The sequence below is a fragment of the Eptesicus fuscus genome, chromosome 11 (genome assembly GCF_027574615.1).
Source record: "Eptesicus fuscus isolate TK198812 chromosome 11, DD_ASM_mEF_20220401, whole genome shotgun sequence".
NCBI classification, from domain to species: domain Eukaryota; kingdom Metazoa; phylum Chordata; class Mammalia; order Chiroptera; family Vespertilionidae; genus Eptesicus; species Eptesicus fuscus.
The window spans coordinates 59,617,867-59,645,250 of record NC_072483.1 but is presented as its reverse complement, the minus strand read 5'-3'; the positions used below and the strand labels follow the sequence as shown (position 1 = coordinate 59,645,250).

The window sequence follows — 27,384 nt, the reverse complement described above, 5'->3', positions numbered from 1 at the left end:
CCAATGGGAGCGCGCTGAACGTCAGAAAGTGGGCGGGCCTCCAGCGGCTGTTACCCGAAGGGCTGCGCGGCTGCACGCGGAGTGACCGAGGAGGTGGTCGAAAGACTCACGCGGAGCGGCTGGGTCAGCGGCGAAGGCGACAGCGCGGCTCTGAGGTGGTGCAACGGGCGGGCGAGGCGGACCTTGGTTGGGCGAGGGTGAAGGGAACGATGCAGTGAGCGCAGTCGCAGCGGTCCGGGTGGTCAGGGCCGGTCCAGTGAGCGGTGGTGGGAAGGAGGCTTTCGAGGCCTTCTCCAGGGTCCCGGACGGGGAGGCAGGCCAGGTTGGGGGCGGGGTGGCCCCCAGGGTTTGCGCCTTCGCCGGGTGGCCTTGGCGGTCCAGAATCCCCCACCTAGGTGCCTTTATGTTCGGTGCCAAGTGGGTCTCCCATTCTGGCTGCACAGGCACCGGGGCAGACTAGCACCGCACAGAAGTCGTTGAGAGCGGTTTGGGGGCCTAAAACCTGGAAAAGGTGGAGTTCCCCCGTGAGTTTATCGGTGCGTCAACCACAGGCGGGCACAGGAGCCACGGCGAGAAGTGGATGTTAGCTAATTACCTAAACGTGTCCCGAATGCGCAGGTGTGGGAGGCGGTCCCGTGGACGAAGGGTCCTGACCTACTGCCAGGAAGGTTTTCTTAGGAAACGGGAATTGGGCTGAGATCTGAGGTTGAGCAGAAATTACAAGGGGTTGGGGGCAGGGGCGCGGGCAGAGGGCACACCTGGCCAAAGTGACCACGGAGCTCAGGCCTTCAGAGGGCCTTCTAGGCTGTGCTTGGATTTTCATCTTTATCCAAAGGACAGACTCGTTGTTGCTGAGTTCTAAGCAATAGCGTGAAGCGATGAGGTGTGCATTTTGGAAAGATGATTCTGGCCAGGTGGGAGGTCATTGCTCTGACCCGTGTGTGAGTCAGGGCTGAGATAGACAAGCCGTGGTGAGGATGGGGGAGGGAGAGCCCCATGGGCTGGTTCCGGGATTGACAGCACAGCAGGGAATCCTTTGGTAAACAAGAACTGGGAGAACACAATGAAAATGGGTACATGCCTAGGAGTGGAATTGCTGGGTCGTGTGATCAGTCCCTGTTTAACTGTTGGAGGAGCCGCCGGACTGTTTTCCAGAGTGGGAACAGCATTTTTTACCTTCCCCAGCAATGTGTGAGGGTTCCAGTGTCTCCACATAGAGCCAGCCTTCATTTTCCATGTTTGTTTATGTTTTTGTAACCATCCTAGTGGGTGTAAAGGGTATCTCATTGTGGTTTTGATTTGCATTTCACTGAAGAATAACGTGATCTTGTGTGTGTTTATCTTCTTTGGAGAATTGTTGATTCAGTTCCTGTGCTCTTTTTAAAAATAGGGTTGTCTGTCTTTTTGTTGTTGAGTTGTAAGAATTCCTTATATATACTGGATAATAGACCCTTACCAGATATGTGATTTGGGAGTATTTTTGTTACAGTAAAATTTTTACTTTTGTCAATAGTTTTTAACCTTGGCTGTCTATTCGTATGAATCCTGCAACACACTGAATGGAAATTTGAAAGCACAATCCAATATGAGTGAGAATACACCTTGTTAAAATACTTACTGAAGAAAATTTCAAAATGTAAATGCTCTTCTCACTAGTTTATTTTGAAAAATTCTTTAACTTAAATGTTATTTATGCTAAGAAATTGGTTTACTATTACATATAAATAAATTAACAAACATTAAAAATTTTTGTCTTACCTTTTAATCTGATAGGTGTTACTAGATATTACTCACATAAATATTCCTTGGGGTTCTCAATATTTTTAAAAATGCAAAGAGTTCCTAAGTCCAAAAAGCAAGGAAACCGCTGATCTATTCTAATGTCAACTATTTTAATAATATGGCTTTCTTTTAACCTTACTCTTTATCTTAAATATTTACCTAACATTCCTAGAGTAGAATCATAACTGACTTAAGTACAATCCCTTAAGTCAGGACTTAATAACTTCATATTTTTTAATGTGGTAAAGAAGTCCACAAATCCTTTAAATTACATGTGTGTGCATTTTCTCAGAGAAGTAACTATGTGACTTCTATAAAATCTTCAGAAAGTTCAAAACCCCAAAGGTTAATCTGTAGCCAGTATCATGGAAGTAAAAATATTAAAAGGCTATTAGGCCAAATTTTTTTCATTACTAGGGAAATAAAGCTTTTTGAAACATTGAATTGGAAGTTGAATACTTCCATTGCAGATAATTCCTAAGGTTCATAGCTGTATATTTTAATTTGTATGTTATAGGCACTTAGCACTTATTATGTATAAATCTCCATTGCTTCACACACAAAAGCAAAATAATAAAAAAGGCAGAAAAGTATTCATCCTCCTAGGTTCCTAGATCAGTCAGTGCACCCTCAATGATAATGAGTTCACTTTTACACAAGTCTAGTTATCCTGTCTCCTCTCCTTACCTCTCTTTTACTTGGGGACCATTCATACTTGTCCTTGTAACTTGAGATGCTCTATTCTCTTTCCTGTTCCTTCTTAGTCCCCTACATGTGATTTAGCTCCTTAGATGTCATGATGTAGCTTAAATGTTACTTTCTTTGTAAGCTTTCCTTTTACCTTTATCAATGCAACCCTATGTTGTTCACTTATTGTTTACTTAATGTGATATTTGTAGTCCTCTGCAAGCATTTCTCCGGGAGCTTTCTGAAAAAGAATGGGGTTCGTCCTGCCAAGCCCCCCAGCTCAGCAGGTGGGCATCCATAGACCCTCTGGGGATCATGCTCAGAACTCACCGTGGGGCAGGAATGCCACTTCCAGGCCAACCCCAACTGAAGGGCTGTGGCTGCCCCAAGGGCCGCCAACACCCGCAAAAGAAAGACAGCTCCCCAGCAAGAGGGCACTTTCTGGAGGGGTGACCATGGAGCTGGCACTGGGCAGGGCTGGGAGTAATCGGAGGACCTACCGCTCTGACTCCTCCCCTATGTGCCTGCCACACAGCTGGCTCTGGGCACACAGTGGAAGAAGGTAGATTTCCAGACCCTTCTGCCTCCTCGTCCCCCCTCTACTGTGAGCACAGATGTGGGTGCAGAGTCACAGAGGGCTCTTTCTTTATGACAGTACTAGAGGCCTGGTGCATGAAATTCGTGCACTGGGGAATGGGGGTTTCCCTCAGCCCAGCTTGCACCTTTCCAATCTGGGACCCCTCAGGGAATGTCCGACTGCCGGTTTAGGCCCGACCCTCTCACAATCTGGCTCCTAACCACTCGCCTGCCTGATTGCCCCTAAATGCTCCCCTGCCGACCTGATTGACACCTATCTGCTCCCCTGCCAGCCCGATCGCCCCCAAATGCCCTCCCCTGCTGGCCCGATCGCCCCCAACTGCCCTCCCCTGCCGGCCCAATCGCCCCCAACTGCCCTACCCTGCCAGCCCGATCACCCCCAACTGCCGGCCATCTTATGACAATGTGGGAGCGGCCATCTTGTGACGATGTGGGGACGGTCATTTTGTGATGTCGTGGGGGCGGCCATCTTTTGATGGTGTGAGGGTCAATTTGCATATTACCTCTTTATTATATAGGATAGGATCCCTTGCCCCCCCACATCCTCTGTCCAGTTGCCCTAGTCTTGGATCTGCTTCCTCAGAGCAGCCATGGCTGAGCTCCTGGGACAGGATGAGGGGCCTGACAGGCCTTTGCCTCACAGCCCTCACCAGGACGCCCACTGACAGAAGGGCCAGGGTTGTGCTTCGGGGTCGGGGTGATGCCTGCAGACACTTCACCAGGAGCAGCAGTGTTCCCACAGGCTCTGCCCAGGTGCCCTCTAGGGTGGGACCAGGAAGGTCTTTGAGTGAGTGGAGGGAAAGGGTTTCTGCCCACCCAGCATACACTGCACTCCTGATGCCTCCCTGTCCCAGCCTAGGCCTCTGTCCACCACCTGAGCAGGGCTTCACTGGCCTTGCTCAGCAGCACTGGCCCTGACAAACCCCAGGGGTGGCTGCTGAGAGCTCCAGGCCCAGCTCAACTGACTACCTTAGGCTTTCTCATATGGCAGCTGGGTTCAAGGAGCTACTGTCAGTAATTTTTTTAAACACCTGTAGGAAGTATAGTTTATTTCAAATGTACAAGTCAGTGATTTTAATGATGCAACCATCAAATTTTTTGGAACATTTTTAATTCCGCAAGATCTTTTATGCCCATTTACAGCTAACCCTCTTCCTATACCCTACCTTAAAGGGCAGACACTAATCTACTTTCTGTCTATAAATTTGCTTTTTCTGTACATTCATTTATATGGAATCATAAAGTATGTGATATCTTGTCTGACTTCTTTAATGTTCCTTAGAAATTTTGAAAGAATATGTCTTAGGTATTTAGTTTATTATCCCTATTATATTAGAATCTTTGACTGTAATTGTCACTTTGTCAGATTCTTGTTTTTCTAATATATTTTAAATGTAATTCTGAATACAATAATAGTTAAATATTTATACCCTTCTAGTATATACATCTTGAGAGATGCAGGCCACTGTGGGAGTAAAGACAGCTGCTAACAAAGAGTGCCACAATAATGGAGGAAACATCCAGAAAGGTAAGGGACAGACCAGTTGGCTTTATTCTGGGTAGAGAGAGATGCTAAATATAATTGGGCTAGATCGTTCCCACTCCAGTGTTGCTACTTTTTAAACTTTCCTCCCAGTAATGTAAAATTCAGCAAGTTTTAACTTGGCAACCTCACTCCAGTGATTTTTAGAGACTATGGGCAGCCTACACAGGACCTATCAGGGAAATGGAAGATTTAGGGAACAGAAGGTGAACCAGAAGAGAGCCTTTCCATCCAGCCAGGCCTTTGGGAACTGCTGATAGGTACAGTTGTCTTAAGTGGAAAGTGGGCAGGCTGACCTGTGCTACCCAAGTTGAATGTGATTTGACTTCACACAAATCTGAAATTTCTTTTTCTCTGGTAATTGTAGGAGAGAAAATAAGCAATGACAAGAGCATAAAAAGCAAGATAACTAAACTTTATGTGCTTAGGATTATACATGGTTTTAACTATTAAAAGGACTATAGAAAAAAATTTTAAATGCTATTTTAAGTCAGAATAAAAGTAGTGAATTATTCAGCAAAGGAATTAATTAACCATCCATTCTGGAAACAAGTTAGATTCCTACCTTATGCTAGAGAGAAAAAAATCTACATAGTGTAGAAGGACTGTGTTGTACACAGAATAAATTATAGAAGAATGCTATTATTTTCTTTTTAGAAGAATACTTTTATAATCATGTGGTAGGAAAGGCCACAGAGACAAAACCCAGAAGTCAGAGAAGAAAGGACTGATCCATTTAACTAAATAACCTTAATAATCATAGTGTGATATTATAAAAATATAAGCAATACACTAGGGAAAAGTCCCCTTATAAATAAGAAAAAAAAGAATTATTATCCAGAATATATAATGAACATATATACAAATCTCTTAAGAAAAATGCAACCAACCTATCTATATATATAAAAAGCCAGCGACCATAACAGCCATAACAACCTTAACGACCAGTCACTATGACACCCACTGTGGCCAGCTAACTGGCCTGATTGAACTCTCCCACCCCAATCCCCAGTCAAGAGCAGGGCAGCAGGCCAAATGCCCCTTCCCTTCCCCCCATCCAGCCCCACCCCCAATCAACCCACCCCACCATGATAGGCCTGCAGCCGCCCCCCCTCCAGCCCACTCCTGATTGCACCCCTCAGCCAATAGGGGGCGGGGCTGGCCGGCCAACCTCCTGCTGCCCCTCCCCCCTGGCCACACCACCGATGCCCCCACCACCCTGATCAGCCCACAGCCTCTCCCCCTGGCCAGACCTGCCCATGATCACCCCCCCACCCCAATAGGGGGTGGGGCCGGCCAGCCAATCTGCAGCCCCTCCCCCTGCCCGACCCCACACTAGATCAGTCCCCTCACCCTAATCAGGGGCAGGGCTGGCTGGCCAACCACCCATGGCCCCTCCCCCAGGCCACTGGCCCTTGATTGGCACCCACCACCCCATTTGGGGTCGGGGCCAGCTGGCCCACCACCCACAGCCCATCCCCATGGCTGCCCCCAACCCCGATCAGGGGTGGGGCCCTCCAGGCAATTGCCCCTGGCCCTTCCCCCAGCCAGCCCAGCCCTGATCAGGGTGGGCCAGCAAGCCAACCTCCCACCATCTCCTCCTCCCAATAGACCCAGCCCTGATCTGCCTATACTTGCATATAAGGGTTTCTGGTACTGAGAATTAACCAATCAGTCGCCACCTTATGTGATGTGACCAGTAAGATGCAACTCTATTATATGACCTATATGTTTATGGTTCAAGACAGGGCATTCACATTGGATGGCTATTGTTATGTTGGCTGTTGTTACTTTTTTATTTGCCAATCTAAGGGTAAAGAGATCAGTACCCCTGACTAAATAATCAGGTATTGTATGTTTTAAAAATTCTTGCAACACACTGGTTGAAAATTGCTATCTTAGACATTTGAATCTGAGTGTTTTATTACTGACCTCAAACTCCACACGCCTGGAAATGAACTCATTATCTTCTTCTCCCCCCTCTCCCCACCTTTGTTTTTCTCCTTCATCTTCTAAATTAACTATTCTCTAGCTCCAAATATTCCCATTCAACTGCAATACCAAGTTTTAAACCTTATCATTATTTTAGAGCAATGTTTAAGCAGGTGGTGGCCAATTGGTGAGTCATGAAATCAGTTTAGTTGATTGAAATCAGCTTTTTAAAAATAAAATAAAACAAAATAGACCAGCTAATACATTGGACATAGTCAGAGTAGTTACTGTTTTGTAAAATGTTTGTTTCACTTATTCACATATGTATTGTCTACTGGATCTTGATATAAAATGTGTTTCTGATTGTGTTCTTGGGCAATATATATATATATATTTGAAAGCCACTAATCTCTCTCTACCTCATCTACCATTCATAATCAAACACTAAGTCTTGTCAGTTATGGAACTTTTATACCAGCCCCTTCTCCAGCCCCACATCTGCACTCTTGGTCTATCTGGCTCCAGTCTGGCCCTTCAAGTCTTCATAATGTTGCTCGAGGTGTCTAAACTCAATTTCATTCACATGACTGCCCTTTTCAGAAGCTTTCAGTTGTCCTCTGTAGCCTTAGAATAAGAGCCAATCTCCTTAGAACATCATAAAAGGCCTTTTTTCTGTTCACAGCTCCGATCATTCCAGTAGAGCTATTTCACTCCCGACAAAGTGGCTTAATCTTTTCCTGAAAATGCCATAATATTTTACATGCTCACTTTATAGGTGCTGTTCAATTTGCCTAAGATAACTATTGTGTTTCAAAAACACTTTTTAAATGTAAAGTTTTCTCTGAAATTGGCTTCTCTTTTCTTCTCAAGAATTTACCTGCTCATCATCACATCTCTGTCAGCACTGTATTAATTACATTTATGTGTGCTTTTCTTACTTGTGACCCTAAGAAAACCATAAGTATTTGGATACACCACCCATGTCTTTGTTGTTGTTGTTTTACCACTAGGATCTTGACCACTATCTTAGCTGGAGCTACCATAACAAAATACCATAGACTGGGTGGCTTAACCAACAAAGATACTTATTTTTCACAGTTCTGGAGGCTGAAAGTTCAAATCAGGGTACCAGTATGATCAGGTTTTGGTAAGGGCTCTCTTCCTGGTTTGTTAATGGCTGCCTTCTTGCAGTGTCCTCCACACATGGTGGGGAGAAAGAGCAAGCTCTCTGGCACTCATCCAATCTTAAGGAACCCATCCTCATGACCTCATCTAGCCCTGATTACCTCCCAAAGGCCCCATCTCCAGTTACTGTCACAATGGGAATTCAGGCTTTAATGGACAAATTTTGAGGGAGACACAATGTAGTCCATAGTGACAACCACGGGGGATATTTGTCATGGATAATGTAAAAGTATTCCTACATTGGGAAGAGCTTGGATCACATCTGAGTTATTTCTACTGTTGAGATTCTGTAATGTCCCTGCTATTAACATTTTATCCTTTTTTTTTTAATCAGATGAGCCCTCTAATCATAAGAAAGGAAATTTGTCATCTTCCAGTGGTTGTAATGAAGCCAAAGTGACTTTTAGTGATGATGACTGGGATTCCTTGGCACTAGAACAAAGAGCTAATGACAAAGAAATCAGCAATATTGACAAAGTAGATTTACTGGAGCCATCTTTTACTTCGAGTTCAGATACTAACAGAGAGAGTACTCGCTGTCAGTCAAGGGAGTTTGAAGACAGTATTGACTATGTTTTCTTGAATGAAACATACTCTATACTTTATTCAGAGTCAAAACTAAAGAATGAAAGTCTTACTCTTTCAAATTCAGAATTAGGTTCTGAAATACAGAAAAGAGAGGAGGTGTTTTTTGATATTTTAGAACACAAACTTAATAAGATTATTGACTTAGAAAGAATCAAGATTTCAGATGATGATTGTGAAGAAACTGCTGAAGATGTTCAGAAGTACGATACAGATGAAGACTCACAGCAGGAATATCATAGTGCAGAAGAACAAGAATATCTGAGTAACCACTTATCTCTTGATCAAACAAAAACATTAAACATATCTAATTTGGAAGTTGTTGGATTAAGAAATTCAGGTTATGAAGTTAAACATGCTGGCAATCTAGAAGTTAATCACATTGAGTTGGAAAGTTCTAGCATCTCTTTAGATTCAATTGATGATTATGGACAAGAAGATTCACCTCATGTCTCCAAATATCAGAATTCTGTTATGTTAGGAAAATATCATAAACCAAAGCATGAGAAGTGTAAGGATCAAGAGACTAGTTTAATGTATCACACAGTATTTGATGAAATTATACTAAGAAACAGTCCTTCTGAAAGCCAGGAATCTCAGTCTAAGAGTGGTTTTTTTAACCTTCAACAAGCATTGAAAACCAACATTTATACTGGCAAAATTAAATCTCAAGTAACTGAAAGTAAAGATTTTTGTGGAAATGCAACTGTTGAGAACAAAATTTTACACCTTGAAAATCCTAGCACATTACCACAGGAAAAAGCTTTAGAAACATTACTACAACCCTTTAACGATTGTCAAACTTCCTGTACCTCTATTTGTGATGATTCAGTAATTTCTGCCTGTGGACATTCACATTATAAAAGCCTGCCGAGTATTCCTAACTCAGTCCTAGATTTTTCTATTACTCCACCAATGATTGGAGCCAAAGATAATCAGGCAATAAAAGAAGATAGCTCCCTAAAAGTTACTAATGGCAATGTCACAAATAAAATGTGCTTTCATAGTATAGAAGAAACATGTCCCAAATTTACGACAGAGGCAGCTGAGTGCCCAGTCACAGTTAATCAGACGGTGGATGCTAGCACTGATTTCAGGGCTTGTTTCACAAACAGCAGAGGAACAAGTACAAGACCTTCCATAGTATCTACATCTAGCAACACAGACATAACAATGATGAATAAAAAACGCCCTGGTGAATGGCAAAGGGGGAAACAAAGAAGTGTGGGTTGTAATACAGATTGGTCATACGGTCAAGACAATGAAGATACACCAATGGCTGTGACAAAAGGATCGCTGGGAAAACCCCTCTCAGTCGACAGTTTAAAACCTAATGGAAATTTCTTAAATAAGGTAAAACCAATATAATTAATAATAGAATTTTATTTGACTTTATAAAGAGGCAGTGTGTGCTAATGTAAATTGAAGTTTAGCAGAGAATACTGAGGCTTTTGTAAGAAAATGCTAGATAAGGGAACAAGTGGATAGATTGCCACCAAGCCTATCCTTTTCTGGTGGCTGCTATTGCCACATAGTAATTGGGTTTTACATTTTACCAGTTTGGAGCCACAGAACGTGTTTTTGGCATATAGTTCTAATAAGATTTTAAATCATGTTTGCAGGATTCCCTGGAATCAAGAAAAACAACTGCTATTACAGACTTAAAGGAACATCCTGAGAGGTAAGTTAGATATATAAACTTGCAGATACACATGGGGGAAAAAATCAAAATAGTAATTTGCTTTTTGTAGGTTACTCAACCATCCATCTATATATATAAAAGCCTAAGCGACTGTTCGACTGGCTGACCGGTAGCTATGATGCGCACTGATCACCAGGGGGCAGACGCTCAACACAGGAGCTGCCGAACTGTGGTTCTCAGGTGACACACCCGGAACCAGAGAGGAGGGAACCCAATTCTGGATGCATCACCCAAGAACTGCCCTCTCCAATCTTGCAATCCAGGACCCCTTGGGGGATGTCGGAGAGCTGGTTTCAGTGTGATCCCCGCAGGCCAGGCCGAGGGACATCCACCGGTGCACGAATCTGTGCACTGGGCCTCTAGTATAGAATAATAGCTTAAAGGACCTTAAGAGATCATCTGCTTCAGCCATTTGCCTTCATACAAAAAATTCTTCTATAATAATAAAAGCGTAATATGCTAATTAGACCAGACAGCTGAACGATCTCCGGACGTCATTCTGGACATCCTTCTGAACGAAGCTGCCACAGTGGGGGCCAAGACAGAGGCGGTTAGGGATGATCAGGTAGGCAGGCAAGCAATTAGGGGCAATCAGGCAGGCAGGCAGAGTGGTTAGGGGCAATCAGGCAGGCAGGAGAGTGATTAGGAGCCAGCGGTCCCGGATTGCGAGAGGGATGTCCGACTGCTGGTTTAGCGGGATCGGGCCTAAACCGGCAGTCAGACATCCCCCATGGGGTCCCAGATTGTGAGAGGTTGCAGGCCGGGCTGAGGGACCCACCCATCCCATGCACGAATTTTGTGCACTGGGCCTCTGGTACTAAGATAATATAGAATGTGAAAGTTTTATCACTTGCTGAGATTTCAGTCTCAATAATTCCTTTAGAAACTCATGGCATCTTTATTCAACCCAAATCCATACTGATTTAGTTACTCAATTTTCTTTCATTTGATCCCCTGTAGACCAAAACAAAATAGCACCTTTGGAAAATGTCATATATATATGAAGAAGGAAATAGCTACGTTTACTTGGATGCTTTAATCTTGATTTTAATTCATTGTATAATTTACTTTGCACTTATTAGATACCCTTATCATTCAGAACACTGTGGTGAACTAGGAGGTGGGGGTAGGGGAAAGGGAAGTCTCTGAGAAGCCAAATTAGTTTTCATGCTCTGAAGTCATTTACTTTTTACTTCATTCTTCTGAGTTTAATTCGGTATTCAGTCCTATAAAATTAAATAACAGAGTTGGTTTCCTGACAGGAGTATTGAGAAAAGCTAGAAATGGCAACTAGTAGCAAGAACTGTTATCATTCAGAAAATGTAATGCTTTGGGGCTTTTTAATAAAATAACACAAAATATTTGCTTATAATAATGACACTTAATTATTAAGAAAAATGCCGGCTATGTCTGTTTTCTATTAAAAAGGTAACACATTTAGAACAGTTTTCATCCAGAATGCTTATAACTTTTAAAATGTTGTCCAAAGCTTGATTTAGGTTGAAAAACCTATTGATTCTGGATAAAGTCAGCACTTTACTGTGGAATTCTTTTTCATAAAAGGAAGTATGAATGTGAGAATTATTTATTTCCTTGAGTTCTAGAAAGAATATATTTAGCTTTGACTTTTGACATTTCTGCTTTCCGTGGTTGTAATGTATTCCTGTAGCCTTTCCATGTCTGGTAGAAATTGATTTAAACTTGATAGGGAAATGTAAGAACTTAAAAACTGTATCTAGAGGCATGTAATTAACAGAAAAAATATTGGAGATCTTACCTAACCGAGTATTTTATTTTAAAGGGAACCTCAACTTTGGAAAGAGATGGAGAAGAATTTGCCATCAAAGTGCTGTCAGAAAACAATGCAGAGAGCCATCAAAGCAGAGTTGCACCTTTTAAATATTCACTATCAGTTGTGTCATCGCCATTGTAGTGATATCTACAAACTTGTAATGGAAAATAGGGAAGGATTAAATAGGTGATTGTTAAATTTAAATCTGTGTCATCTTAGAAATTTATCACTAGCTTTAAATTCTAGAAAGTTTCTTTAATTTCATTTTTGAAGGGCAAAAGCAGGAGTAGATTTTAAAACATAGTACACTTGAATTTCATGAAGAGACAACAGTGCATGTTGGGATGAGGAATCCAGTAAAAAGATAGATTTGATGTTTCTTATGAAGTCCAAGTACGGACGAAGTAAGTTGCAGGGTTTCACATGACATCCCATCACCTTCTCTCTGGCTTATATAATGGGGATTGCTGATACTGCTTCTATTTTATCTTCTGTGGTTCATTTTGTTTTATTAAACATTTAAAAGAAAATATTTTAAAGATCTGATAGAATTAGAACTAAGTATATAATACAATATTAGTGTTAAATGGATGACTTCAGCCTAAATCAGTTTTGTGAACTTACCTTTTGAACAGGAGTTTATCAACTAATTCTACTAAAAAGGAACTAGGATCAGCACTACTGTCTGTTTTGGGAGACTTAAAAGTTAAATATGTAAGCTTGAAAGAAAAAGTAAACAAGGGTATACCACTGGAAGAGCTGCCCCCTCTGTCAGTAGAATCAAAATTATTATCTACCTTCTCTACTTTTGCTTCCAGGGTATGTATTTATGTCTTAGGAATACAATTTTTACTTTATTTAGACAAAAGATTTTAAACTAAAAGATTTTTCTTCCCTTTTATGTCTTTCCAGCTAATGAAAAAAGAATCACAAGTGTAAGTTAAGGTTTAATTTGATCTTAAAAATTGCTTAATTTCGTTAATTTTAAGTTTTCTATTTTGGTCCTTATTTAGGACATTGACAAATCTTTAATGAAATTTTTATCTGTTTAGCTTTTCAGGAGCAGATTCTGAACCAGATAATCAAAGTACATGTGATGTTGATGTTTCTTCAAGCCTAAAAAAGACACTCTCAGAAGTGAGATTTTTTTTTTTTTTTTTTTTTAGTTCATCAGTGTAAATCTGTGATTTTATGGCTTAAGTGAAGTAAACTATAATTTGCAGAAGTTCTCACATCCTTCTTTTCATTTAACTGGCTTACTTTGTGTACTGCTATTTGAAGGATATCACTGATTAGAAGGAACATATGTCCTAATCAAACAGATGTCAACAGTATATGTTGAGAGGATGACCATATAATTTATCATTATACCAGGAGATTTGATGATGAAACATAGTGATGTTCATATGACAAGATACAAACCTGGACTGTCTCAGGCAAACCATGACTTAGGCCCACCATTATGTTGACCCAGTGTGATAAAAACTAATATCTTAGAGAATTTGTTTCTTGAGGTAGAGTAAAATAGTATGTCATTCATTTTACACAGGGCAAAGTTTTCATTCTTCCTTTATTGAAATGGATATAATTTTAATATGCTTTTCATAGGTTTCCTTGACCTCTCTTGGTCCCAAGGAAATGTTCGTCACTGCACAAATTGTGAAGTGCTATAGAATCATAAATTAGATTCCATTATCAAGTGAGTCAGTGTGGTAGGATAGCTGATTTTTTTACTTTCTGACTTTGGTTTTAACCCTGAGGTTATATTATATGGGTAGTCTTATATAATAAGATACATTCTAAAGCCAAAAGTGAATACTTAATTGATTTATATTCCTTTCTATTAACATAAGTGATTAAAAGTAAATTACTTTAGCAATTTATTCCACTGTTGTACTCAAACCCATTATACCAAAGAATTAACAGATCTAAAAACAGATTTTGATATTCTCACATTTCTTATGTAGTTTACTTAACTTGTTTATTTCATGATATAAAATGTTCTGGAGAGGTTTTGTTTCATCATTTGTAATGGTAGCAGTGGTATAATCTCATTTGGGGAAGAATGATAAATTATTTTTAAAACTACAAGATGTAGGTAGATATAATTTTTATAATCTAAGCTTTGGCTGTAAAACAGTATCTTTAAAAAATGTGGGGTTTTTTGTTTTATAGAGGGATAGAGAGATAGAAGCATCAATCAGCTGCCTCCTGCACGCCCCCTACTGGGGGTTGAGCCAGAAAACGGGGCATGTGCCCTGACTGGGAATCGACCCTGTAAACTCCAATCTGTGAACTCTTGGTCATGGGTCGATGTTCAACCACTAAGCCACACCAACTGGGCAATAAAACAATATTTTAAGTTGTGACCATATTTTAATATCTATCTCATTAAATTGACAGGTTATGCCTGAAAGCCAGTGTAGTTTAGTGTGTCTAAATTTTAGTTACTTATGTACCATCTTCACAATTTTCCATAGCCGTATATTGCCTGTAATATTACTTGCTTTGTGTTCTTCTTTAAACAGTTCTCCTTTTTAGATAAACTTATGTAAAGAGTAACTTATTTACTATTATATTTGGGAAAGAAACATTACTTCCCATAGATATAAGCCACATTAAATACATAATTTAAATGTTAATATGGAAAATACTTATATGTATACCTTCAAAAATCATCTGAATTACTTTGAGAGTGTGTATGCCACACTTTGCTAAATAATGGTAGTGTTAGCATATAGTCACTATACACAGACTGGGGTCATTCAAATCCTAATTCTCATTAACTGTATGACGTTCAGTTTGCTCACCTGCAAAATGTAAGTGGAGAATGATTTTGCTTTCAGCGCCTTCATTGTTGTGAGGGCTAAGGCCAGTGAAGAGAGTGCCACCACATAGTAAGAGCACCATAACTATTAGTTCTTATTTTCATTGTTTTTATTATTTTAATTCTCAGATGTCTTTATTATCTGACAATAGTCATCCTAAACAAGGTACATCACCCAAGGAAGATGGTTTAAAAAATGGTGATATAGATGGATACTTTAGTCAACTGAAACTAGATGATAAAGGTCAGTATAAAATGTATTGTCTTGTGTCATTGCTGGAAAAAAATAAGGTTTAAAATGTCCCTAGTGCCCATTCATTAAATCAAAATAAATATTCTTAATTGACTGAAGGGTGTCATTCTGATTATGAATGGTAAGTATGTTCTTTTTGCATGTACTTGGCATCTTTAAGGTTACTTAATACTACCTATAATAATAAAAGTGTAATATGCTAATTAGACTGGATGTCATTCCGGATGACCTTCCGGATGAAGCCATGGCAGTGGAGGCCGAGGCAGAGGCGGCTGCTGTGGCGGGGGCCAAGCAAGCCCCTTGCACAAATTTCGTGCATTGGGCCTCTAGTATCTGATAATGCCAAATAATGATATAGGCTTTTATTCTTCTGGTTCATGACTTACAATCTAAATATTCTTCTGTCCAATTTGTATTCCTGCAAATTGTGTAATTTTTTTGTTTTGTTTTCTATGAAAAAAAGATAATCATTCCAAAAAGAACACTAATTCTATTTTTAAAGAAATAAAGAGCTGCAGTACTGTTTAATACCTTTTTAAAGACATTTATTGTTAGTCTGTGTAGAGAGATGATACAAATCTCTTTAATAAAGAATAATTAAAAAATCAGAAAAACAAGACTAGAGATTGGTGTTCATTAAAGGAAAACTGGGAAGCAAATCACTCAGACTGAAAAGTACTTTTTATTTAGGGACTACTGAAATCCCTTCTCAGAGAATACCCCCCACCCCCATCCTCACCTGAGAATATGCTTCCATTGATTCTAGAGGGGGAGAGAGAGAGAAACATCAATCTGTGGCCTCCGTACGCACCTCAACCGGGGATTGAACCGGAAACCTGCGTATGTGCCCTGACTGGGAATCGAACTCACAACCTTTTGGTGTATAGGACAATGCTCCAACCACCTGAGCCACCCAGCCAGGGCCCTTCTCAGAGAATATGCTTGGTTCTCTTATTTTTCTAATACTTATTTTTATACTTAAAACTAGTAATTGTCATCATGCTGGTTTATTCTGAGAAGCGTTTAGGTAACTTCTCAGAGGGCAAACCTACCTCATTCATAGCTATTTGTGTTCAATTTCTCAGATTCCAAACATTATCAAGAAACAAGTGAAGACTGGTTTGATGCTAAAGAGAGCCTGACAGGAGTTGACTGCTCAGGAATACAAGAAAATCAAATAGAACAAGACAAATGGGATCCAAACTTTATATCGGGTTGGTTCTTAACAGTTTACTAAGAAATCCTAACCTAGCTCATTTTATTTATTTAATCTTTATTGTTAAAGTATTATATATATCCCCTTTTTCCCCCCATTGACCCTCTCCAACCACCTCCCCCCCCAGGCCTTCACCACCCCATTGTCTGTGTCCATGGGCCATGCATATATTCATACAAGTTAACCTAGCTCATTTTTAAAATGGTACTTATTGTCTTCTGTTATTGGGGGAGGGGGGGCGCGGGGGGACTATGCTGTTTTAAAATTTTATTCCAGTTTGTGGATTTTCTTTATAAATATAAAAAGTGAGAAAATTAGCCATTTGGAGGTCATTACCCTTTCAGAAAACTGTCTGCTAAAAGCTTAAATCCGCCCTGGACAGTGTTTCTCAGTGGTTGGAGCGTCAGCTCATGAACTGATGGGTTGAGGGTTTGATTTCTGGTCAAGGGCATGTACCTCAGTTGCAGATTCAGTTCCCAGCCCCTGTTGGGACATGTGTGGGAGGCAACCAATTGATGTGTCTCTCACATCAATGTTTCTCTCTCCCTCCTTCCACCACTCCCACTCTCCTTCTTCCTCTTCCCTTCCCCTTCCATCCCTTCCACTCTCTCAAAAAAAAAAAAGCAATGGAAAAAATACCTTCTGGTGAGGATTAAAAAAAAAAATCAAGTAATATATCAATAAGTGAACAACAAATCAATCTTTCAAAAAAATAAGTAAACATTTTTTTAAGTATGAGAAAATTTAAATTACCTGAAGTGTCTCCAACCTACAATAATCACTATTAATATTCTTTACCATTCTTTTATGTATTTTATGCATATATTTAATACACATATATAGTTTTAAATAAATGGCATTATATAATCTAGTTTTATTATAATTACTTTTTTTCCTTGCATTTTTCTCCATATCACCTACCACATACTGTGTATTCTTCTTAATATATTGACTGCCTTCCCACACTCACACATGAGGCCAAGAATTGTTTATGCTTTGTCCACTGCCTAACCTGAGTGCCCATTGGGTATCTAGTAGATATATTGTATTACTAGTATAAGGGGAGGTGTTGGGTATGATGTACATCTCCTGATTCCTATTCACTTACCTTTTCTGTTCTCCCTTCTCACCCTAATGTAAAAATCTATACTAATAATAGCCTAGGTCAGTGGTCGGCAAACTCATTAGTCAACAGAGCCAAATATCAACAGTACAACGATTGAAATTTCTTTTTGAGAGCCAAATTTTTTAAACTTCTTCTAACGCCACTTCTTCAAAATAGACTCGCCCAGGCCGTGGTATTTTGTGGAAGAGCCACACTCAAGGGGCCAAAGAGCCACATGTGGCTCGTGAGCCACCGTTTGCCGACCACGGGCCTAGGTGGTTGTCATGCCATCATGCATCACGCCCTAACGTTGTCACAAGATGGCTATCACAAGATGGCCGCATGCACAGCAGAGGCGGGGCCTGGTGGAGGAAGCAGGTGGCGGCAGGGGAGGGCAGTTGGGGGGCAATCAGGCCAGCAGGGGAGCGGTTAGGGGGTGATCAGGTTGGCAGGCAGAAGCGGTTAGGGGCAATCAAGGAAGCAGGCAGACAAGCGTTTAGGAGCCAGCGGTCCTGGATTGTGAGAGGGATATCTGATGAGAGGGATATCTGACCGGCAGTCGGACATCCCCTGAGGGGTCCCAGATTAGAGAGGGTGCAGGCTGGGCTGAGGGACCCCGTCCTTCCCTTCTCCCCCTCCCCCCCCACACGAATTTCATGCACTGGGCCTCCAGTCTAAATTATAAAGGTAAATAATTAGTTTCACTATTTTCTCTATACAGCAGATTATAAACCAAAGAAATTATCAAGTTAAGTTAATAAAGAAGAGTAGGTATTATTGCAGAGATGAAGGATTCTACCTGAATTCTAGCACCACCACTGACTAGATTTGTGACCTAAACTTCTAAGACTTCAGTAACCTCATCTAGCAAATGGAAATGATAACAGTTGTACCTCACAGGGTGCTTGGAGCATTACATGAGATGATACATAGAAAATGCTTGGTATAGTGCCTGGATATGGGAAACACTTGATAAGGGCTAGACTCTTATTATATAATGAAGAAAATAAAAATTGTAATTATCCCATTATAAAAATTATAAAACATGAATAAAAACTACTTTAAGAATTCATTCAACATATATTTATTGTGTACCTCTCTATGTTCCAAGTATACGTTTTGGTAGTAGCTTGAAAGAATCTCAACTTAGTGAATCCTTTTTTATTTCAGACCAGGTTCTCTAAAAATACAGACTGAAAATGCAGTCTAAGACTTTTGAATAATCTATAATCCTAGTATTTGTGGTTTCTAAAATAGTGCTATCTAAAGCAAGTTCTTTGACACAGAGACACGCACACACACCCCCCATTCTTATGTGCCATTACTATTACCTCAGCTATATACCAGCTGATGGTATTGTCTGACTTAAAGGTTTTCTTGGTGTGGTTTTCCCCAGCAAAGTCATGTGAGTCAGGAAAGCCCTGGCCAGCATTAGGGTGGGCTAGGATCCTGTGTGCATTCCACGTCTTAGCACTTCTCTGAGCAGAGACAAGTGAAGACACTGTCTTCATTCTGGTGTAATTAATTACTGTTAACTTATTGATCCATTTTTGAGCTTCCAAGAGACTTAATGAATCCAATCTCTTTATTTTTAAGATGATATGATTAATGCCCTGAAATGTTAAAACTTTTCTCCAGGCTCTTGGTCTTCAGTCTAGTGCTGATATTTGCTAATTATGACTTTACTAGAGGCCCAGTACATGAAATTTGTGCATGGGAGGGGGGGGGTCCCTCACCCTGGCCTGCACCCTTTCCAATCTGGGACCCCTCGGGGGATGTCTGACTGCCAGGATCGGGCCTAAACTGGCAGTCGAACATCCCTCTCGCAATCCGGGACCACTAGCTCCTAATGGCTCGCCTGCCTGCCTGCCTGATCGCCCCTAACCCCTCTGCCTGCCTGCCTGATCGCGCCCCCCCTCCCCCAGGCCCTTCGCAGCTGCCCCCCACAGCCACTGCAGCTTTGTCCAGAAGGTTGTCCAGAAGACGTCTGCCCTAATTAGCATATTACCCTTTTATTAGTGTAGATAATCAGTGTTATGAAAATCTATATATATATATAAAAGCCTAAGCGACTGGCATACCGGTAGCTATGACTACCAGGGGGCAAGCGCTCAACGCAGGAGCTGCCGAGCTGGGGTGACTTGGCAGCTGTGGTTCTCAGGTGAAGCACCCAGAACCAGAGAGGAGGGAGCCCGATTCCAGGGTGTGTCACCTGAGAACCGCCCTCTCGCAATCCAGGACCCCTTGGGAGATGTCGGAGAGCCAGTTTCAGCCCGAACCCAGCAGGCCAGGGTGAGGGACCCCCACCAGTGCACAAATCGGTGCACCGGGCCTCTTGTAAAAAAAAAAATGAACAATTTTCACTTAAATATATTGACATAATAATGGTTATCTTCTATTTTGCGTTATGTTTTTCTATAAGCAGAAATTAAGAATGCTGAACCCTTACAAAGAGATAAAGGTTATTTGGTACATGTTGGTGGTCTCTGCCCTTCCGTATCTGAGGTATGCTAGGATTTATTTTTTGAGCTTTATTTTCAAATTTATTTTGAAAATATTTTGAACATCAAAAATGTTCATATTTTGATTGTTGTTTTCTACCTTTCACAAACTTTTATTTCTCTTCTTTTAGGCTGATTTAAGGTCTCATTTTCAGAAATATCAAGTTTCTGAAATTTCAATTTATGATTCTTCTAATTACAGGTATATTTTCTAAATTCAGTAAGTGTGCATTTGCTAAGTGTCTGCTGTGTGCTAGAGGCTCTGTACTAGACATTAACCAAGTGGTGATAGTCAGGGCCATTCCAGTAGAGCTTCCCCAACTCCAGTAAAGGGACACACGTGGACAAGCAGCTGCAATCATTAACTGGTGCTGCTCTTCATCAGGTCTTTTTCATGGTACTTTTCACCTTGTTACTAACACATAGCAGTTTCTGGATGTGTGCACTTGATCTTGTTTCACAGTGGCAGTGGAGTGCTTTAGTCAAGAGAGAGGGCTCCACAGCTCTGTGGCTGGGTTCAGTTCCCAGCTCCATCAATACTTCCTGCATAAATTTGGACAAATTATTTAATCTTTCTGTACCCCAGGCTCTTTATAAAGTAAGAATAATAACTCCAGTACCTTCATTGCTCTGAAACTGTTTTTAGTTAAATAAATAAAACAGTAAGAATAAAGCATGGCATGTAGCAGGTGCTCAGAAAACTGTACCTTTATTATTTTTATTATAATTCTTAATCAATATTTTTATATTTTTAGGTAGATAACTATACCATGTGCATATAACCACATATATGTTGCCACTTTCTGTTTCGTGACATTGCCAGAACATTCAAAAGTATCAAATACTAATGCGAGAGCTCAGTAGAAATACTTTTACTGTTTTATCACTAAACATGAAAGCTGTTCATTTCAGACATTAAAACTTTATCAATTAAGAAAGGATCCTATTTGTAGTCGAGGTTGAAATTTATTAAAAATAGGTGTTTAATTTTGTCTTAAATGGAGTCACTTAAGATGTGCTTCTTTTCTGCTTTTATATTTTAGATATGCATCTCTTGCTTTAAAAAAAAACAATGATGCAAAGTCTGCTGCGAAAGAAATGAATGGGATAGAAATAAATGGGAAACCAGTTAATGTGCGACTTGTTAAAAGTCCTGGAGAATGTACATCGCCACTTTCCTCCAAAAGTGGAAGGAGAATTAGTTTGAATAATTTGGAGAAAAGCACCAACAAAGAAATCAACTCAGCTTCCTCTGCTCCTAGATTGCCCAGAACTAGACCAAGGCAGCTGGGATCTGAGCAAGACAGTGAATTTTTCCATTTTGACCAAGAGGTTAGTTTTATTTTTATTTATTTTTTTATTTTTTAAAATATATTTTATTGATTTTTTTTACAGAGAGGAATGTGAGAGGGATAGAGAGTTAGAAACATCGATTAGCTGCCTCCTGCACACCACCTACGGGGGATGTGCCCGCAACCAAGGTACATGCCCTTGACCAGAATCGAACCCGGGACCCTTGAGTCCGCAGGCCGACGCTCTATCCACTGAGCCAAACCAGTTAGGGCCAAGAGATTGGTTTTAAATGGTCTTTGTGTGTGCCACATTGAAGTGGCTGTGTAGAACAAATGACCCTAAAACTATCAGTCTTAAAGTGGGAATGAGAAAGTCAGTCTGAATGATTTTTAACTGTGGATCCACCCTAACTTGCTTTTATACAACTCCAGTTCCCCTGAGGGGAAATGTAGATCTTTGCTGACCTAGCTACAGAAAAACTTGTTTCCCTTTAATTTTAACTAGGTTCTTGGACAGTCTTTTATCTCTTTATTTGTGGACCATACTACATCATTCTTTTTAACACAACTAACCTTATCTCATACTTCTTAGAACCATATAATGTAATCATTTAATTATATATGCCCTCATCTTTAAACACTACAAGGGAAGTGATAAAGTTGCCTCAGTCATTCTTCTTTCTCCCAAACAAGTAGTTTATATATAGTGTCTTGATTTCTTTGTTTCTTTTCTTCATCTGACTTTAGCAAAATGCCTGGCATCACTTAGGCATTCCATCGTTGTTTTTATTTTATTTTACATACAGTAAAATCAATTTTGTTTGGTGTCTATGTGTTTGCACAATTGCATATAGACACGGTGGTTACATGTCTATATGCATTTGTGCAAACACACAGACACCAAACAAGATATTCAAGATACAGAATAGTCCATTCCAAAACACTCTCTTGTGCTCCTTTCTGTTTCCTCTTGCTATGTTTTTGCCTTTTTCAGAATGCCATACCAATGGAATAGTATGTGGCCTTATTAGTTTGGCTTCTTCCACTTACCTTAGTGCATTTGAGATAGATGTATGTTATGTGTATATCAGCAGTTCATTCCTGCTCATATTTTGACCATTTTTATTGGGTTGTTTATTTTCTTATTACTGAGTGCTGATTTTTTTAATATTCTGAATATAAATTCTTTATCAGCTGGATATGTGATTTGCAAGTACTTCTATCTGTACTTTGTCTTTTCATTTGTTTAATAGTATCTTTATCAGAACAAGAGTTTTTAATTTTGATGAAGTACCATTTATTTGGGTTTTTTTCTTTATTAATTTGTGCTTTTAGTATTGGATCTAAGAAACCCATCTCAGAAAGATTTTGAGTGAATTTTTATGTAATGTGTAAGATATGAATTGAGGTCATTTTTTTCTTTGTTTTTGTTTTACGTATGGAAGTGTTCTAGCATCATTGTTGAAAAAGGCTATCCTATCACCATTGAATTATCTTTGCACTTTTGTTAAAAATCAATTGATCATACCTGTATGAGTCTATTTCTAGACTGACTATTCTCCTCCGTGGATCTGTTTTTCTGTCTTCACCAATACTACACTATCTTGATGATTGTAGCTTTATTGTAAGCCTTGATATCAAGTAGAATGAGTCTTCCAGCTTTGTTCATTTTCAAAATTGTTTTGCCTATTCTAGTCTCTGACCTTCTGTATAAATTTCATAATTCAACTTGTCAATCTCTACCAAAAACTCCTACTTTGATTTTTACTGATATGGAGTCTATAGATAAGAGCAGATCCCTTTTTAGTAAGTGGATGAAAGAAATATTTGTTGGATAAGACAAAGGCATCTCTTCTAACTATGTCCTTTATTCCATCCTTTCCATAACTTTATTCTTGGAGTTACCCCAATTCTTTTCTGTACTATTAGTGATTCCATTTCCTCTTGCAGACTTTTCTTGCTACTCAGGAGTCATCCAGAACTCTTCCTATCCTGGCAAGATTTTCACTTGACTTTTTATTCTTTTGAAGTTACCCTTCCTATTTGCCCTGTGTTTTTACTGTCAAACTGGGATGAGGAATCCCAGTTGAGAAAGACTGGTTAGACATAGCTTCAGATACTTGATCACTGCTATAAGAAAATGGGTTTGCCATTTTTTTAATACATGACCCTGAGCACAGCTCAAGAAAATCTACTTAGTATAAATAATCCCAAATCAAAGTCTCTTAAAATTTTTGATTTTACAACTTGAAATTATTATCATTACTATTATAATTTTACTATTTTAATCGTAATTTTAAATTTTGTTTTAATTAAATAATCTGGATTATCTCTATGTAATGGTTACTGATTGTAGGGAAACTTTTAAAATGCTTATTTAGGGTGTCAAGAAGAAGAATTGTAAACATATTGAATCTACTAAATTATTACCTGATACACCTATTCGATTCATACCTCCAAATACATTGAACCTGCGTAGCTTTACCAAGATCATGAAGAGACTTGCTGAACTACATCCAGACGTTAGCAGGTAATGACCACAATTATATTTTGGCTGGCTGTAAAACTTGAATGTGAAAATGTAGTTTATTTCAATAACAGCTGTATTTGGAATGCACAAATGCTTTGGAAATGACAAATGCTCGTGTATGTTTTCTTTTTACACAGAGACCATATTATAGAAGCTCTTCAGGAAGTACGAATAAATCATAAAGGTTTCCTGAATGGCTTATCTATTAATACTATTGTGGATATGACTTCGTCTGTTTTGAAAAACTCTGCTTCCAGTTAGAAATAAAAGAAGCAAAAGGTAAGTCAATCATATCTTTTATATTTAACCATTACTTCAAATTTTAAGTTACTGGTTTCATTTTTCCAAATGAAAAGAATATTATTTTTTAAATAATATTATAAAATAAAAAATATACTGTATTAGCATTATTTTTTTTCTTTCATGTATTAGCATTATTAATGCAAAACCAGTTACCCCAGAGTTCAGTGACTTAATGTTTATCATCTCATTGTTTGCAAATCAGGATTCAGAAATGGCGTGGCTGGGTGGTTTTAGCGTAGGGACACTCCTGAGTTGCAGTCATGATGCTGGTCTGGGCTTCAGTCATCTGGAGGCTTGACGGAGACTGTAGGATCTGCTCACTTGCATGGCTGTTGAGGAGTCCCCTGTACCACCCGCTAGGCTCGGTGATTCACTAGTAGGATAACTCACATTATTCAGTACATAGTTATACTCAAGGCTGTGATTTATGACAGTGAAAGATACAAAGCTAAATACACGAAGGGGGAAGGGCTGATAGGGTAATGTCTGGAGGAAACCAGGCACAAGCTTCCAAGAATTCTTTCCCAGTGGAGTCACACAAGATGTGCTTATTTCCTCCAGTAGGGAGTTAGGACAGCACACATGCAGTGTCCACCAGGAAAGCTCACTAAAGGCTCAGTGCTCAGTGTTTCTATTGGGGGCTGGTCACATAGGTACCCACTGCTTGGCACGTACCAAAGCTCTAGACTCTGAGAAGGGAAGTAACTGTTCAGTATAAACCACATTGCTTATACAGTGCTGGCATAGTGGGCCACTCCCTTCTGGGATCAATGGGAGCCCTCTTCAAATCCAAGTTCCTAGACACCAGCCAATGGCCAACTTTGCAAGCAGGTCTTTCTGAGGACAGCAGTCTCAGGCCCACTGTGTTACCTCTTCTTTTCCACACATGTACCAGTTGTTAAGTACAAAGGCATGTAATCTTTGGGATAATTAATTTAAAAGAACAATTTTGAAAAGCATATAGAAAATTATGTTGAGCCTCCCTCCCCAAACTCTTCCCAGGTTTCACCGTGAGTTCTCTGTCCCTTTGACTTTCCTATCTATTTATACATAAAGTTTACCCACAAAATGTCAGTTTTTCAATAGAATCATGAATTACCCCAGCAGTTAAACCCAGTTAGCATTTGTGGGGGCCTTTGGGAGCCAGGATCTATTAGTGTGAAAAAGCGCAGGTGCCCCAGAAAGAGAGCCCCCCCCTCCCCATCCCAGCATGCACAGTGGAAACAGGAGACAGCACTTGCAAGGCAGGGGGTCCCAACCAATGCCTTGCTTATGAAGCTCATTTGAGCTGCTGTCCCAGCAGCCTCAGGTGAGAAGCCTGCTGGCAGCGCTGGCTGGGAGGTGTATCCCAGCTCCCTGCTCACCTGGGGGCAGGGCCAGTCCCCAAAGTGCCCATCCAGGTCTCCAGTCCCTATTCAGGGAAGAGAGTGAGGCATCTCTGCAGAGTTTTCATTAGCCTCCGCTGCCCCTGGCCTGGGCTTAAGTCACCCAGAGTGGCGAGGGCGGGCAGGGCTGGGATAGGACAAAGAAAAAAAGGATGTTGGGTCTTCACATACAAAAACTTAACTCAAAATGGGTCAAGACCTAAACATAAAGAGCTAAAACTATAAAACTCTTAGAAGAAAACAGAGGAAACACCTCACAACATTGAATTTGGCAATGATTTATTGGATATTACATAAAAACAGACAAGAAAAAGATAAATTTGACTTCATAATTTTTCTGTATCAAAGAACACTATCAAACAGCATAAAAAGGCAGCCCACAGTTTGAGAGAAAATATTTATAAATTACCTATCTGATAAGGGTTAATATCCAGAATTATATAAAGAACACCTACAACTCAACAAAAACAACCCAGTTAAAAATGGGCAAAGAATTTAAATAGATATTTCTCCAAAGAATATATGCAAATGGCCAATAAGTACAAGAAAATGTACTTGTCACTAATCATTAGGGAAATGCAATCAAAACTGCAATGAAAAAAACATTTCACACCCTTTAGGCTGGTTATTATTTTAAAAAATAAAAAGTATTGGTCAGGATCTGGAGAAATTGAAAACTGCATTGCCAGTTGGAATATAAAATAGTGTAGCCACTGGGGAAAATGAAATGGCCATTTGTCACATTAAACATAGAATTACTATATGATTCAGCATTTCCACTTCTGAGTACATACCCAGAAAAACTGAGGAAGCAGAGATTCAGATGTTTGTATACCTAAGTAGCTAAAAAGTAGTTGTGGATAATTATTCCACTTATATGAGGTACCTAGAGTAGTCAAATTAATAGAGATAGAAAGTAGAATGGTGGATGCCAGGAGTTGGGGGGAGGGTGAGAATGGAGTATTTTTTAATGGGTATTTTTACAAATTATTTATCTGATAAAGGTTAATATCCAGAATTATACAAATAATTTCAGTGTAGGAGAGTGAAAAGGTTCTGGAGATGGTGGTGATGATTGTACAACTTAAGTGATTTTCTGTGGAAGACATTGCTACATTTTTACCACAATGGCAATCCAGAGTCTGAATAGTTCTCTGTAGATATATCTGTTGGCCTATTTCTGTTATTGATCTAGTAAGAGAATTTAGTGATATAGAATCAAGGTATAGAACATGGGTCCTCAAACTTTTTAAACAGGGGACCAGTTCACTGTCCCTCAGACCATTGGAGGGCTGGACTATAGTTTAAAAAAAACTATGAACAAATTCCTATGCACACTGCACATATCTTATTTTGAAGTAAAAAAACAAAACGGCAAAAACACCCGCATCGGGCCGTAGTTTGAGGACGCCTGGTATAGAATTTAATGGTAAATGAGTGTGTGTGTGTGTGTGTGTGTGTGTGTACCTATATAAATGTGTGTGTGTATACAGTATCTGTATGTGTGTATACACACGTACACACACACACACACACACACACATACACATATATGATAAATGAGTTTAATGACAGTGTTTGGTTTAGTAGTAGAGTGTACTAATAACTATACACTTGTCTGGATGTTGGATTTGGCATCATCAACACATTTTATGGCTGATTTCTTTCTTCTTTTCTTGACCTATAGAATTTCCTTGGAAAGCATGAGTTTCCTCCTACAGAAAATGTTCTACAGCACTTAAGAAAAAATTGTGGTAATAGTAAGATGATGTGATTAAATAGGCTTGATAAGTGGACTTTGGAATATGTGTATTTTTAAGCTTCCAAAATAATTACTGATGATACATGTAGTACATTTTTATGACTTCATTGTAAAACATTTAGATTTGTTTTCCCTGTTTTCACCAGAAAGAGTGAACCCAGTCATGCTTTGGTAAAATACTTAAATGTTTTTTTATTCTATTTTTAAAAATTTGTATTGAAGTTGCCAACATAATCACGAATGGTGGCAATAGTATTTCAAAGTCAATGTAGCTGTTTCATCACCCAGATTTAAAGCCCTTAAATTTAAATGGTCACCATATTGCTTGCATTCATTTGGTAATAATTCATTTAGTAATAAGTTCTTTCCTATTAGGTTAGAGTGTAAATTAGAACCATTTTCAAA

At 39.6% G+C, this 27,384-nt stretch overlaps 1 protein-coding gene across 1 annotated transcript; it reads left to right on the top strand.

Annotated features, from left to right (window-relative positions):
• Nucleotides 1–98: 98 nt before the first annotated feature.
• On the top strand, nucleotides 99–27,384 carry RBM44 (RNA binding motif protein 44). Its single transcript, XM_008138439.3, has 16 exons — nucleotides 99–155; nucleotides 4,505–4,594; nucleotides 8,061–9,664; nucleotides 9,934–9,992; nucleotides 11,815–11,991; nucleotides 12,441–12,624; nucleotides 12,718–12,740; nucleotides 12,858–12,942; nucleotides 14,762–14,876; nucleotides 15,971–16,099; nucleotides 19,632–19,711; nucleotides 19,839–19,909; nucleotides 20,751–21,039; nucleotides 23,381–23,529; nucleotides 23,667–23,808; nucleotides 26,905–27,384. The coding sequence occupies exons 2-15, from the start codon at nucleotides 4,522–4,524 to the stop codon at nucleotides 23,788–23,790; spliced, it is 3,162 nt and encodes a 1,053-aa protein (XP_008136661.2). The 5' UTR covers nucleotides 99–155; nucleotides 4,505–4,521; the 3' UTR covers nucleotides 23,791–23,808; nucleotides 26,905–27,384.